Source organism: Mauremys mutica, chromosome 1, assembly GCF_020497125.1.
Source record: "Mauremys mutica isolate MM-2020 ecotype Southern chromosome 1, ASM2049712v1, whole genome shotgun sequence".
Lineage (NCBI taxonomy): Eukaryota > Metazoa > Chordata > Testudines > Geoemydidae > Mauremys > Mauremys mutica.
Genome location: NC_059072.1, coordinates 285,254,012 through 285,270,808, shown reverse-complemented (window position 1 = coordinate 285,270,808; position 16,797 = coordinate 285,254,012). Strand labels below are relative to the sequence as shown.

General features: G+C 39.3%; 1 protein-coding gene across 5 annotated transcripts in view; it reads right to left on the bottom strand.

Annotated features, from left to right (window-relative positions):
• TBC1D4 (TBC1 domain family member 4) overlaps positions 1–16,797 on the bottom strand; it is a 157,423-nt gene that overhangs the window by 41,742 nt on the left and 98,884 nt on the right. For 4 of the 5 annotated variants that reach the window (XM_045011426.1, XM_045011434.1, XM_045011436.1 and 1 more), the window contains exons 9-10: positions 10,749–10,823; positions 9,355–9,581 (exon numbers count right to left, since the gene is read on the bottom strand). In XM_045011426.1, coding sequence (XP_044867361.1) covers positions 9,355–9,581; positions 10,749–10,823 — 302 coding nt within the window. Of the gene's footprint in view, positions 1–62; positions 81–6,940; positions 7,079–9,354; positions 9,582–10,748; positions 10,824–16,797 lie in introns of all 5 variants that reach the window. The other variant, XM_045011455.1, reaches the window with a different exon arrangement.

Below are 16,797 nucleotides of genomic sequence, written 5' to 3'. Positions count from 1 at the left end.
GCGGCGTCTGGACGGGTAAGTAGTTCGAACTAAGGTAGTTCGAGTTCAGCTACGCTATTCACGTAGCTGAACTTGCGTACCTTAGTTCGACCCCACCCCCAGTGTAGACCAGGCCTAAGCATCTGTTAGGAAGAAACGTTTCATAGGAAACAGGGAGGAAAAAAAAGATTTGTTGCATTTTTCAACGTGAATTGAAAACAAGTTGCTTTGAGAAGGGGAATTTTATAATTGCTTCAAAAGCTATGGAATTCCTTCCCTACCCTCCCTCTACCCCAAGTTCTTTTAGTTGTATCATAACATGTGCACTAGTAAAACTAAAATTACAACTGCATGCTATGCAATATTAATAGCTCGCCCACACTTAGGCATGCAGGGATTTGTACAAGCAATTAAAATATACTGCATTTTCAAATATAAGTAGGTAATATCTGACAGTATAAAATGTTAAACAGCCAAAAAGTAGAATCGCTAGAAACAGGGCCGGCTCCAGAGCCCAGCGGGGCAAACACCCGCCTGGGGCGGCCCTTTCCCACCTGCCGCAGTCATAGAAAGGAAAGGGTTGAAGAATACTGCAAACAGCTGAACTAAAAATGTGGATGTTGCTGTGGCACCTGAACAGTTTTCTCATTAAAAATGTTCAGCATGCATTCTCATAGTGAAGGTTCCATACATAAAGATCTCAATTTGGAAGTCATGCAAATGCAAAGAAATCCCTAAAAATTTAACTGACTAAAGTAAAATAAAAAATTTTAAAAAAAATTCTGATATGTTGACTCTTCCTGCCCCCCTGAAAAACAGTTTTGGATTTTGCTTATAATGGTCCTTTCTGTGTCTAGCAAGCACAAACAAGGCTTCTGGCAAGGTGAAGCATGTCTGTATGTGTTTAGTCATTGCCTGCTAAAACATTTTCCCTAAAGCATGACTTAAAGCGCTGGTTAATATACAGTACAGTATTCTACATTCTGTTTCTACCAGGCACTCTCTTCACAGCTCAATTCTAAATAAAAATGATTATTCTCAGTAAAGCTGCTGAACAAATATATTCTTTGATCCTCAATACTGAAATCCTTTGCATATAGATAACCCAAAAAACGAAATTAGAAATACAATGAAATGCCTCAGACATTTATCAGTTTGTACTTTAACTCTTTAACAGCCAGAACGTAATGTGAAGATATTTGCCTTGTAGAAACAGAAGGTAGAATACTGTATATTAACCAGAGCTTTAAAACATGCTTTATGGGAAAATTTTCAAGTGTCTGTCTGAAGGATCAATAACCCATTTTCTCATTTTGGCAAACTAACTATATTATATTAAAGCACACCAGTATATCCACTACCTCTTTTTGTTAGGTACTACATGCTAGACAGTACATGCTATGTTGAAACTAGACAGCTTCTTGAGGCAGCTGTTATGTATGACACACTTTGTAACTTACTGCTTATTTTCATTTAACTGCAAATACAAACTGTTCTTCACTTATCTAAAGCTTACTTTCAAAATAAATCTGTAAAGTATCCTCCCAAGATTGCTCTCCCAAGAAATAAGATCAGGTTGAATTACAATACTTATCTGAATTTTTTTGTACTTAAATCCCTTCATTACGACTGACCCAGGAGTAACTCTTTACTCTTGCTGTTCATGTCAAGATTTGCATTTTCTTCAATTTGCTTTCACTTCACTTCAACTTCTGCTTTTCTTTGATGCAACTAACTAAATAGCAGTTGGGCAAATAGAGAACCTGCTTTGCTGTTTGGAAACTAAATGGACAAACAATCCCAAATCCAGTACATATGATCACATGGAATTTAAATTCTTGTGACTTGGGCTAGCACAGGGGTAGGCAACCTATGGCACTGCGGCACGCAAGCTGATTTTCAGTGGCACTCACACTGCCTGGGTCCTGGCAACCAGTCCGGGGGGCTCTGCATTTTAATTTAATTTTAAATGAAGCTTCTTAAACATTTTAAAAACCTTATTTACTTTACATACAACTGTAGTTTAGTTATATATTACAGACTTATAGAAAGAGACCTTCTAAAAACGTTAAAATGTATTAAGTATCAGAGGGGTAAAATGTATTACTGGCACGCAAAACCTTAAATTAGAGTGAATAAATGAAGACTCGGCACACCACTTCTGAAAGGTTGTCGACCCTTGGGCTAGCATAAGGTTAAGAAATAAAGTATTCCTCTCTCAGGGGACCAAAAAAAGTTGGTTCCCACCATTTTCTCTCTCTCTTTTGGTTATATTTGCTGTTAGTTATCTTTATTCTGAAAGATGATTTTTCTGCTATTTTGTTCAGAGATTGCTCCTAAATCCTTTGCTTTTCTTAGTTCCTAGAGCACTAAGGCTATGGCTACACTTAGCGCTTCAAAGCGCTGCCGTGGCAGCGCTTTGAAGCGCTAAGTGTAGTCAAAGCGCCAGCGCTGGGAGAGAGCTCTCCCAGCGCTGTCCGTACTCCACCTCCCTGTGGGGAATAACGTACAGCGCTGGGAGCCGCGCTGGGGCTTTGACCACACTGGCGCTTTGCAGCGCTGCAATTTGCAGCGCTGGAGAGGGTGTGTTTTCACACCCTGCTGCAGCGCTGCAAATTTGCAAGTGTAGCCATGGCCTAAGTTTATTGTTAGCAATTAAATATTTCAAAAAGATTTGGAAAGCATACTAACTAGAATTTAAACACTGGTAACTCACTGGTAGCCAGTCAAAACACACAACAGGTAAAACAGCATGCTGCAACTGGGACACAATTTAAACTGGTGAGCTCTAAACTGCAACTAGCTTCTTTCCTTGTTGCAAAGTCCATGTAATTATTCATGTCTGGTACAGAAAAAAATAAGAATCCACACCAATAGTCTAGCCATCAGGAGCAACCCTACAACAACAAACCAAAGATTCCTGAGATGAAGGAAAGAAGATTTAAACGAAAAAACAGATTTTGCTTTCAAGCTTCAAAGGGGTTAAACATTCAGTTAAAACACCCCCACCCTGTTAACACCTAAAAATCATCTTAAACAAAAAAAGCTATGAGTACAAATTCCACCCTAAACTTGCACTTAGTCAGAAATCACTTTACCACTGCAAGCAAAATCTTTCCATATTGAATTCTGAGAGGTTCCAAGCACTAGCAACTTCCATTGAATAAGGCAGAGTTGTGGGTGTTGGTTATGACTCAGGAATTGTCTCTACAAAGCTAAGACAACTGTTAATGGACAAACCCTGTTAATAATGGGTAAAGTCTGAAGAGCCTTACTCGGTCTTCTAATGAAACCAAAGTTTGAAGTATGCCGGAATAAGACGTGGATAAGGACCAATGGATTTGTTCTAATGATGGCATTTTAATACAGTACTTCCAATAACACAGCACATTTTATTCTAAAAGGCCAGATTTTTAAAGGTATTCAGGTGCCTAGTGAAATTTCCAAAAAAGTGTTAGGGCAGTGTTAGGCACCAAGGTGCTTTTGCAAATCTCATAAGGTGCCTAAATACCTTTTAAAACCTGGCCCAGAGTGCTTAACACACAATGTTTTTTGGTAAAGGCCAGTAATTATCATTGAGATACTTTCACAAAGGAAATATGTTTGTTGTGGGAAACAGACATTAGGCCTCTAATACCTCGGTACAATTTTTTTTTTAATTGACCACTGGTATAGCAATGAAGATGTGAAAAATGAAATACTCACGAGGATCACATTTGTGTATCTTTAATTATCACTTTGGTACCACATAAAATAGCTGCACAGTTTAAGCAGGACTGCTTTTTATTCAACAGCTGTACAGTTTAACTGGTATTCATTGTATTTGAATAAACCCATTCAACTACTATAAATCAAACATAGCTGTTAAATTTAGCTCTGTGAAAAGTAAGCTGACACACACTCCTGCTGCCCATTAAGATTTGCAGTAGAACTGCCAGTAGCACAAAAACAAAACAAAATAAAATCAAGCTACATGTAAATTATATGTAACCTCAAATTGCATAAGGGGGAAGACTAACAAGAATTTCCCCAGTGCCATCTACATTAACCATGCCATCAAAGGTTCCAAAAGATGTGGCAGAGGATACTGCATTTTCTTAATATGGAAAAAGGCATCATGGGCTAAGATATACTTGAAAAACTCCTATTGATCTTTGCAAGGAACTCTCTTACTAAAACAGCCAGGTTTGTGAAAAGATACAAGTGCTCTGAAGTTATAATTAAGGGCCTTGGAAGTTCAAACAAAATCTACAGCTTTTTGCTTTTCGAAGTACTCTTGTATTACATTACCTGTTTTATTTTAATATTAAGTTTCCAGCCATCCCAGTTTAAAAAAAAAAAAAAAAAAAAGCAGACTTTTGCTATGTGAATCTATCAAGAGAGAAAAGTTGTCAGCACAAAAATATATATATATCAAACCACAAGAAAGATGTGAACTTCCTCTTTCATGCCTCAACCGATGGCATATTATGGTGGTTTCAGTAACACATTTGCAATGTAAATCAAAAAATCTAATCTAGGAAGAGAACGCCATTTGGATGATACACTTAGTTCTCTTTAAACTAAGCCAAATTATATGGATTTGAATGTTTGGGTGACTGCGGATTGTTACATAGCTACTTTATGCAGTTAAAAACTGAATGATGATAAACACTAATATCTCATTTTCACAAACATACACTCCAGATCAAAAAAGGAGAGGACTAGAAAGAACAGGATGTGAAATGTTTTGCAGAGCTCAAAGTAATGCAGATGAAACACCATCAGTACAGAATTTTCTAATAAAATTTTCATTTTTCCCCACTGTCTATTTATATTAGATAGAAACACACATGAGATAAATCCTGATGCTAGGAATAGCCACTAATTTTCATTTAAAAACTCCACACTACAGTGCACAATATCCTTTGCTAATGTATTCTTCAAAGTGGTGTTTTACAAAAACAGATTTTGAGACAGAGGGCCACATTCTGATCTATTACACTAGTGTAAATCTGAAACTACTTCATTGACTTCAATGGAGATTTTTATACTGACATTATTGAGATTAGACTCTGGCCCACAACATAACAGAGAATAAAAACTGACTTCTGGAAGTGACCGTATCTCACTCTGTGTAGAATTAGTATTCACCTTTCCCCAACCTCCAGAAACACACATGTTTATCCGTAGTAAGCCTAGGGCAGGCCTGCATTGTTGTTTACATTTACATGGCCCTGCTTTTCTGTCTATGAAGTAATAAACAAATACGTCCAGTTTGTGGTAGAATTGTGGGATTTATGAGGACTCCTCAGAATTAATCAAAAGTAGATGGAGGATAAAAGACTATTGACACCTACTGTCTAACAAAGTTATAACTCCCAAATCAATCTACCTCAGTGAAACAGAAGTAGGATTCTGAGTCCTAGGAGAAGAGGGCACTTCCTTCATTTTTAATTAACCTAATCAATATATTATTGGAAAACTCTATGCTAGAGTAAACGAAGGTAAAATGATGGCATTGTAGTCAGTATTGTGAAGCTCCAATCAGGATCAGGGCCTCTCTCTGTAGGAACTGGATAGATATGCAACTAGATAGCATCCCCTTGCCCCCCAGAGTTTATAACCTAATATAAATGAGTGATTGCATGTTTATTAGAAAGCAAGTGGGAGGATTATTTCCTTTAGGCACCTCAAAAACTTTAAAAGCAACTTCCCCGTACGCATCACATGACTGGACATTTATGTGTAAACATTCTGTCTGCAGATTGACAAATTTCAAATCGGGATTTGACAATAAACCATCTAAGACAACAACTGGCAGACATTGGTGCCTGTGCAGCGGAGGAAGGTGGGGGATGGACAGTCGAGATAGCTCCTGTCTTGGCCCCAACAAGAGACTGGTTTCTTCCCCACATCAAAGGGAACCAGCAGTTGTTGCAACAGTCTGCAGAGTGACAGAAGAAAAGCCAGTAAGTAATGGAGTGCACAAAAGGCCAATTGGAAGTAGGGTGACCAGACAAGTGTGAAAAATCGGGAGAGGGGGTGGGATCCTATATAAGAAAAAGACCCAAAAAATCTTTTAAAATTTTTTGCCCCTATAAAATCAGGATATCTGGTCACCCTAATTGGAAGAGAGGGGACTGGGAGAAGAAAAGGAGTCAGTTTAAAAAAGCAGCTGCAAAAATCATGGAATCAGAGCAGGCAACCAATATCTCAATCACTACAGCTCTGATTCAGGAAAACACTTAAGAATTTGCTTAAATGCTCTCCTGAATGAGGGCCTATGCTTGCAAACGTAAGGTTTTGTTTGTTTGGTCTATCTAGGTACTTATGTGGCCTTTTTCACCATTGCATTGAAAAGTCCTTCCCACAGCATCCTCTTTTTGCCTCTTTTAGACAGTAAACCCTTCAGAGCCATGGTAAGTTTGTGAAGCATCTAGTAGTGAGTGATTTGTTTAATTACTGAATGAAACATTGTTAACAACAAGGTACCCCCTTTCCTACCACACATATCAAGGCTGCGTGTTAGTAAGGGACTAGCACATTACGCATGTTTCGTGGCTCTCCCCCCTCATTTTAAAGCTTTACAGAATGATTCATGCTGGTGGTTAGCCAAACATAATGACACTTTCCATGCTGTCCCACATAGCCCAGAAAGGAGAAATTAATCGGTGAAATGCTCACAGAACACCTTATGTACTGGTATTACAAATCAATGCAGTAGTTTTACAGCACGACTACAACTGTAACTATGTGTGGTTACCCCATGAAATCGGATGTGCTTTTTTACTTTTAATGAGCATTTCTATAGTCAGTTCATCAATTTAGATCAACTATTTAGAAAACCTGTTAGAAAAATGTTAGCATGAGAAGTGACATGTTTCAAAACACCAAAATGCCATTTAATTGACAACTCCATGTCATAAGCCAACTGCACCAAAGAACGCTCTGCACTGAAGGCATAAGACACTCCTCTCACCTTTTGGAAAGGTCATTTTCTGATTGCTGGAGTGGCCTGCCTGAGCTCTGGTAAAAGCTTTTCAGGAAAGAGGGGGCAGAGAAGGAAGAGGGAAGTCCACTCTCACTACGATATCGTCGTCGAGCTACAGGCACAGGACTGAGTGCAGGCAATAAGACAAAATGGAGCAAATGCATCTAGAGTAGGTTACAATTCAAATACCTACATCTGTTATAAATACTGGGCCAGCTGCTGCCTTGACTTACACTGACTGGTGTCCCCAACAAAGTCAATAGAATTGTACAGGATACAAGTTGGGGTAAAATTTGGCCTAATAAATTAATCAAATTATTGCATTATGATGAAATTAAAGAGACACCAGAATGAAACTAAAGTATAGACAGCCAAGAAGATTTCTTTAGTCTTAGTTAATCTCAACAAGACAGAGAAATACCCAGTGTTTGTTATGTACTTCAGTGGTTCTACTTTTATAGCAAAACTTGCTTTGATAAATACAAAATACCAGGAAAGATTGGAGTGGGAATGAACCAGGAAAGTGAACACATTATAGAGAAATTTAAGAAGAATATTTTCTCAGCATATTTAAAGGTGCAAACTTTTTCAAGAAAATTCATGTGCAAGGTTATTGTAGAAATTGCTACTTAATTACTCAACACCAACTTCAAAAATTTTGGAAAATTGAAATCCTACATATATGTTACAAGGAAGACAATCACAACACATTTCAATAATTAAGGAAAAAATAAAAACATATTTGAAGACATATTAGAATAATTTCAGTTGCTCTGATATAAATATTTCTAGTTGATTACTCATTCTGTGACAGAAAGGAAGAACAACCTAAGATCAAGTTGTTGTGAAGCTGTTGTTTTGACTGGAAGCTTGCTGATCATGCAACTTAAGTCAGTGATTTCTTGAAGACTATTGTAAAGCAGTGAAGTCAGCAAGTCTTTAAATACTAATTGCTAAGGTTTCCTGTTTGCACACACCATCATCTTGGTCAGTGGAAAAAAAATACTAAAATTACCTGCCAAACACAGGGATAACATTCTGATGAACTCATTTCAAAGCTTCTTTTTCTTGCCTCCCCCACCCCACCTCTATATGAAACAGAACCAACTTCATAAGTAAGAGTCACTTGTGGTTTTAACCTTGTCATTTGAATAAGCACATTGAATGGAACAAAGAATTGCTAGCATTTCCCCCAACATGATTTTTAAAAATATATTTCTAAAAATGTAAACCTGTGTAAAATGTAGAGGTCACCTCAGTAGTTTGGGAAAAGAATGTCACCAGGTAAGAGGAATCAGAGTGTAGGGCAGTGGTGGGCAACCTGCAGCCCATCAGGGTAATCCGCTGGTGGGCCATCAGACAGTTTGTTTACATTTGCACGGCTGCCCGCAGCTCCCAGTGGCCGCGGTTTCCCCTTCACGGACAATGGGAGCTGAGGAAAGTGGCGCGGGCCACAGGGATGTGCTGGTTGCCATTTCCCGCAGCTCCCATTGGTCGGGAACAGTGAACCACAGCCACTGGGAGCTGTGGGCAGCCGTGCAAATGTAAACAAACTGTCTGGCAGCCCTCCAGTGGATTATTCTGATGGGCCGTGTGCGGCCTGTGGGCCACAGATGGCCCACCACTGGTCTAGGGCCTGAGCAAATAAAGAAAGACTGAGTGATGTTGAGCTTGTATGCTCACTCCTGGACATGGGGAGAGTAAAGGAATATCCAGGAAGAACTGAAAAAGAATTGTGGTGGCTCCTTCTGACAAAAATGAAGGAACCATGATTGTCTCCAATGGGAGCGCCTCCCAACCATGCTAGCTGGAGCAAAGTCTCCAGAGTAAAAGGAAAAAAAAGAGTTTAAAAGGGAGACATTTGGGAAAGGGCACTGTGGAGCCTACACATGCTATCCCCTCAAAAAAGTTAAATATAGCTCACAATGTGGTGGTAGTATTGAATTCCTACAACCCTTTCCTCAGGAGGTTTAACTGACCTGGTGGGAGACAAAGGAAGGCACTGGAGCCTTGCCTATATTTGACCTCCTGCAGTGTGGCCACCTGTGAAGCTGAACTGATGGGAATTTTCCATCCCCTAAAATTCTCTAATGCAGACACAGCCAAAAAGATTAAGTGGTTTGCCCAAGGCCACAGAGCCAAGATGAGAACGGGCTCTTTGGTTAGTTAATTATTGTCTGTGTATCAACTGGGGTACAGCAACAAGTACTATTGCTGGAGAGAAATTTCCTGAACAAAATTATTATGAAAAATCTAACACTGCACAAGCAGCCTATGTGAACATTAACAACTGTGGCTTAAATGCGTGGATGGGCATTATTTATATTATTCATTTCATTCTATTTTTCCTTATCAGAAAAATCTCTGAAAATGCTTGTACACATTTGAATGCCCAAACTCACCTGCTCTGCTCTACAGAATTCTGTCTCAGAAGTGGAGATTTAACACTCTGGGACCTCCCGTCCTGAAAAGTAATCCTCCTCTTGGCACTGGACGTTGGATGGCTGAAAGTATGCGCACGCCTTCTAACCTGAGGAGAATCGGAGTCCTCTTCGGGAAATGGCTGCCAGACCGAGGACACAGGGGAAGCTGGAGGAGTGGCTGGAGGAGAATCCCCGGGTGAACAGTCCTGAAAGGAAATCAGATAGGAGTGACACTTTCCCCCTGCACTGTACAACTGGTAACATAACTAAACAAATCCTACAGCTCAAGGGTCTGGAAGAACTAAAGCCTCTCCCCTTCTTGGTCATGGCCTATTGTATGCTAATTATCAGCTGCGCAACCAACACCAGACATCCTTTGATAATTAGCTCTGAAATAGCAATGTCTTTTTTAAAGCAACAAAGACTGTGTACACAAAGCATTCATAATAGACCAGTCGCTCCTCTCTTGAACACCCTTTGGCTACTAACAATTGCAACTGCTAGACTTCTAGCTCTTTCAGGAAAAAGAAAGTATGGAAAACGATCACAGCCAAAGCTGGTTTAAAACTAGCTTCCTCGACATATCATGAACATATTTCCTGTACTGTCAAAGCAATATCCTGGAAAAAACGATTATTATTACACAGCCAGATTCTGAGTAACAGCAGCAGGAAAATCAAATAATAAAAGCTGTTATGGATCCTCCTTCTCCTGGGAAAAACAATAATTCATTCAAATGTTGTGTGAGGTAAAAGGAAAGACATTAAAAACAGGAAATAAAATGAAAGTGAACAAAACTGGCATTACACATGGGGTTTTCAACTACTTAAAAAGGATTCAAGCTTCTCTTTTATTCAGTAACAAATAATTTGTGTTTCAACATCTTTATGTAATTTTTTTTTTTTAAACAATGGTGACCGTTATCTAGTTTTACGTTCACAGTTTGAATGTGGTAAAAAACAGCTTTTTTACTTGAAAAAAGTAATAGAATTTGATTAAATTGTGTTTTCTTTTTAGTTTAAACATCCCTCTGAAAAGTTATGAAAGAGAAGCAGACTATAAATTCCCTGGTTTAGCTTGATCACAAAAGCAAGTTAGGTGAAGTTTAAAAAATAAACAGCCAGCATGAATGAAAAAGAGCAAGATTTTCTTTAAGTTTGAGCTTTAACAATAATGTGGTTTAGAAAACTGAAATAAGATGCATACAATGTCCAGAGAGGATTATCCTTCACTGTAGATATATCTTACTTGAACTTTGCAAAATACATTTGTTCTTTATGGGGCCGTCTTGAAATCAAAAAAGGTGAGTTGCTGTGTTACTGCTTCAGCATTAGCCACAGCACATTCCAGTTTTACTTAATTTTGTTACATACCTTCTCAGAAGTAAGGCTGCTGCACCGTTCAAAGCTGTCCATGCTGCCCAGACGGCCTCGCATTCTGCTAGCTCCCTGCAGGAATGAGAGTGTTCCATTTTATCCCAAGTTTTGTTCTTCATAGTAAGATTAAATAAATTGTTTAAGAGAAGATTGGAAAAAAATAGCAGTGATCCTGCAGGTAAACAGTGAGGTGCTATAAAGTGCTATATAAAAAAGTCCACATAATAACTGCATGTACTATGCATCTTAATCTAATTCAATCTATCCTTTGATTTCAGAGCACTAAATTCACTCACTGATTTTTTTTAATTAGGATGCTATGCAATGGGTTTAAATATTAAATAAAGTTATTCACAAGGAAAAAACATGAAATTTTGTCTTAAATTTTGATGGCGTTCATGGATGGATTATAAAATAGAAGCTATAAATGTTTGGGATTTTTATACACATGTATTACAGATATTTTTACATTCCAATCCAGGATGGCTGCACCCAGAGTAAGCCTCAAATGTAAAGTCTATCACATGTTTACATCTGTATAGTACAGTTCCATCATCTCAGAGTTATATAGTGAGATTTACAGTCCATCAAGCCCCCTCTCCATTATGGAAAGTGATCACTGGTCTCCTTTTCTGCAGTGAAGGATGGAAAGATTTTGAAGAGTAAAAATCTGTTGCAAGTAAAGAGAATTGCCTGCTTCCACGTCAAGGTTTTTGACAAGGAAAAATAAGCTACCTCTTGGCAGAGGCAAGGAAGAATTTCTGCTATCCCCTGAAGGGAAAAATACAACAAACTTTAGGAAGAGTCTCTGATTGCAATAAGGACCAAACAGGGATATGCTCCAAATAGGGACATACTTATGCCTCATCTTCCTGAAGGCAGTACATGTAGTGATTACCAACTTAGTTTAAACATGCAAAGTCACAAAGAGTTATTTTGAAATCTAAATACATGACCTACTGCAATCAAAAACAAACTACCAGAAATGAGATACATTTTTTTTATTGGATTCCTGTCCATTCAAACCCACAGAATCTCTCCCCTAATCATTAAGACGTTTCTGGAACCTGTCTCCTGCCCTCATGTCATTCCAAAAGAATATTTTCCTATTTGACAAAACAATCTATATGTTCCTCAAAATTTATCAGACTTAATTTGTTTTCCACCCACTCAGAACCTTTAACAGAGGTAGATTCTTCTAATACAGGGCTTCCTCTCCCATTCCCAGTCCAACAACCCGCTGGGACAACCAGACTGCACCTAATTCCCTGACTCTTCAAATCCTGTTTTGAGAATGATAGATTTATTAGAGTGGATTTGGAGTCACAGACCTACAAATTCTACTGCGGGTCTCCCACTTTTCCTTGGGGGTAAGTGATTCCATCCTACACTTGTGTAAGGTTCCTTTCTTTTCTTCCACATGCCATTTACAGTTGGTGTTAGCATAATCTATTGGAGAACAGAATCATAGAACTGTAGGGCTGGAAGGGACCTCAAGGGATTATGTAGTCCATCTCCCTTCTACAAGAGGACCAAACATATCTAGACCTTCTCATCTCTAGACTAAACATAGCCAATTATTCCATACTTTCCCCTAAGACACGTTTACTAAACCTCTTATTTTTGTTTCTCTCCTCTGGGCTCACTCCAATTTGTCCACATCTTTCTTAAAGTGCCATGCCCAGCACCGAACACAGTCCTCCAGATGAGGCCTCACCAGTGCCAAGTACAGCAAAACAATGACCTACTGTGTCTTACATGATACTCCTGTTAATAGACCCAGAATGAGACTGGCATTTTTGCAACAGTGTCACACTACTGATGATCCTCTATGACCCTCGCATTCTTCTCTGCAATTCTGCTATCTATCCCGTTATAACGACTGTATTTACTGAGAATAGTCAGTGAACACTGCAAGCCTTTGGGTGAAATATACTATCAGAGTACATTATGTTACATTGTTTTATTATCTGATGGGAATGGATATCCCTCAGCTCCTGAAGCATGCTACTTTGATACTTAATCAGAACACAACAGCAAACCCATTTGCTTTCTCTCATGCGGTTTTTCACACCTGAGAGAAGCACCCCATAAACATCCGCAAAACTAACTCACTATCCTTCTTCAAAACACTCCTTTTTCCTGTGATGGCTACAAAACTGTAACAGTGATTAGGCTGCTGGTGTGCTGAGACCACAGTCTATCATGCTGACCAACATTGTCTCATTGTGGTTTTTTTGTACTGCCCCAGCTGATCTGACTATATTTGTCTATTATCTCATCTTATATAGAGACTGTAAGATCTTTGGGACTGTCTTTTTATTCTGACTGTATAGCACCTAGAACAATGGGTCCTGGTCATTGACTGGGCTCATAGGTGCTACAGTAATACAATAACAAATACATATTTTATAGAAATTGTTGGTAGACTTAAGGCACATTAGCTCCTCTTGTTGTACTCATAGCCATAGCTAATGTTTTACAATGTCAACAATGTTAAGAATTGCTTCAGGTTACTTTTTCTTGCCAGAGCTTTATTCCTGAAAACCACTCTCGGTGCCATGGATGCGCACACTACCTCCTAAATCTTGTTACCAACAGAAAGGAATGCTGGCCCTGAAGCATCTCTCTTCAGTGGCATATCATGTAACAGATATGAATGAAAATTCTGTGAATTAACACATTATTTTAGTTTAGGGAAGGGTCATGTTATGCTTTTGGCATTTAAAAAACAAAACAAAAAAAACATGATTACATTTTTGAGCCAGAGAAAAACCTTTGTTCTCTTAGTCTGGTATGTGCGCTAGCACCAAAATTCAAACTATATTTATGAGGTTTGAGGTCAAGCACAGGTTATATTTATTTTTCTGGGATACACATCTATGAAGCCACAGCTTGTTTTCAGTTCAGCCCTGGCAACTTTATAAGTGCATCTTTAAAAAAAAAAAATGAAAAAAACTTTACATGCACAATCAGAGGATGAAGAAGGATTTTACATTCCATGGATTTCTTGGTCTTTCTTCTTTCATGATCTACTAATCAAATATGTGAACAGATTTTCTGAGACTACAAATATAGCAACTTTCTGAATAGAAACTTTGAATTTGTTTTTGTGACAACTGCAGCAATGTCTTGTATTATCCTGGACAAACCTTACTGAATTAGGTTTAATATTTCTGAGTTCATTGCATTAAAAATGAAAATGTTTATGTACTGCTGTGGGATGGTATGGAACTTCTTTAGCAGGAAGGCAGGATTAATGCAATCTCTGGGAGACATGAGGCACTTCAAAGGATTTTTAGTGACAACCTTTGTAAACTGGATATCCTAGGAAATACCTGGGAGCGAATCTGTCCTTTTGAAGCTATGCCCTGGGGAGAAAGCTCAATTCTTTGCTAATTACCTTCTCCTGGAAACTCCAGATCAAAGACCCCTGAACTGTGGACTTAACATGTCATGAAGCTGCTTGTTCTGAGCTGAAGCTGTGATGAATGTGAAACCACAACTCCTTGGGTGGTGTTTTGAAGGACTGCTCTTGCCAGAGCCCATATTAGGGTTGTGTTGATCTCATGCAAGATGATTATTATGTTCTGTTACTGTTTTTAATGTGTTTTCTCTTTAGCGCTTTTACCTTAAGAATAAAATAGGCTTGCATAGGAAGTGCTGTGTGGTAACTTATTAACTGTTGGCAATCATTCTGTTATTAGGGAACAGAAGGCAAGAGAAGATTGCTTAAGGCAGCCTGTCTTTGCTGAGAATGACACAGTGGAGGCAGGAAACTGTTCAGCCTGGAGATACTCCAGTCAGAAGGGAAAGAGAGAGAAAGGCATCTCCACCCAAGAGAGCTGATAGCTTGGGAGCCAGAAGCCTGAGAGCAGTGTTCTTGCTGTACCACAGAGGGGGAAAAACAGGTGCAGCTGATCTGAACTATCACCATTTTCTTTCCTAGTTATAAAATTACATAAATCTTTTGTTTACTAAAACTTTAAAATAAAGAGGACAAGTGATGTCATCAGTTTTTACATCATGGTACAGTTAAATGACTTGAACCATTATTAGGGCCACATTGTGTAAGACACTGTAGAAAAACAGAGAGAGAGAGATGTTTCCTGCCCCAGGGAGCTTACAATCCAACATGAAACAAGCAGCAGCCTTTTAAAAGGTAGATGGCAAAAAAGACAGAGATAAGTTACAATGTATTATTTTTTATAATTTTTATTACAGTAGTGCCTAAAGGCCCAATCCTGGATCAGGGCCCTGTTGTGCCAGGCACTGTACATATGCAACAACAAGTCCCTGTCCCAAATCCAATTAGATGCAATGTCCTTATCAATCTTTTCCAATTCTTGCATTAATGAAGCCATTGCTGAAAGTGCAAGGAAAGGATTCCCTGTGGACCCATTTCTGCGACATACTGATAGTTTTTAATCTATTGTAGTTACATACAGGATACATTTTTGGCACCTAAAATTTGCAGTTCCTCTTTACACCTCTTCTCTCTGCTCCTAGCCTGCCTGCCATCATTCAGTTACAGCACTTTTACCAGTCTGAGCTTAAATAGGATTTTAGAACACCACACTGTGGGGGGAAGAGGGTTGAGGGAAGAGGAGAGAAAATACTACCATGCTATACCTTTTAAATTATTCAACTTTTCCAATTGTTACTTTGTTTTAATTGCACCTTGGCTAACATTAATGATGAAATGAGATGCCATTCATCATTATCTGGGTACCTCTTATTGTACATAATATAGCCATAACCTTAATATTTCACAATTTTTGCAACTGATCATGACAGAGTGCGAGCTGTAGCACCCAGGTCGCTTAGGTAATTGTGTGACAGGGAAGATTACAGACTTAACTGGAGGCAATTAACCTGTCATGGTGAGATTGCTGACATATGGGGGCAAATGATTGAGCTAATGAGGTAATTAGCTCAATAAGGGACGATATATATTTGGCAGGAAAAAAGACAGTTACCTTCAGTCTTCGAGTGATTGCTAATGTCTATTCCACAATAGGTGTGCGTGCTCGCCACATGCACCAGTGGCGAAAGTTTTTCCCTAGCAGTACCCGTAGGGGAGTGCCCCTACCAACCCCTAGAGTGGTGCCTCCGTGGCGTGGTATAAGGGGTACAGCACGTTCCCCCAACCGTCAGTTCCTTCTTGCTGCCAGTGAAGGTGCTTCGGAGCTGCTATGCTCCAGATTTGCTGCAGCTTCCCTCCAGAACTCTTGTTCGTTCAGTGTAATAACACTTGTAGTTAGGGTGGCTGAGAGAGTGAGCTGTGTGCGGTAGAGATACCTGGGTAGAAGGCTCCTCCTAATACCTGCCTGTACTATGCTCTGCGAAGCTGGGAATCTAAAGATTAAAGCTATACATGGGGGAAAGAAATGGCCTATGTGCATGTTGTGAGTAAGAGGCAACCCAAATGGGCCAGGCAGTGCGGCACACGAGCTAGCTGAGGGAGCTCCCTGTGACACTGGCTTTGTGGAACTAGAAGCTATAGCGTTCAAGTACATATGTCATGAGGGAAAAGAGTTACAACAGACTATACATGATGCTGTTTTATCACTGCTCTTTCAGAAGGGACTGACCATGTTTACTTAATGAATGTTGTCACACAGTTCAGGGCAATTGCACCTGTATTTCCCCTCAATGGTCCAGCAAGGGCAACCACTCCCAGACTTGCTGCTCCCCAGCTGTTGCCTTTCTTGGGTGGAGATCTGCATCTCACTCCTTTCTGACTGGAGTGTTTCCAAGCTGCACAGTTCCCTGCCTTCATTGTGTTATTCCCAGCACAGACCTCCTGCCCAAGCACAGTTGCTTGCTTTCTCAGAGACAGTTAACAGTGTGACTACCTGCCACTGTAACTTACCATTCCTGGTTCTTTCTAAGTAAGCCTATTTTATTCTTAAGGTAAAAAGTACTACCACAGAAAACATATTTTAAAACAGTAAAAAAACCTGCAATAATAAGAGCATCCCAATCTATCCTGGGCTCTGGTAGGAGCAGTCCTTCCAAATCCCATCCAAGGAATTTCCTTGTG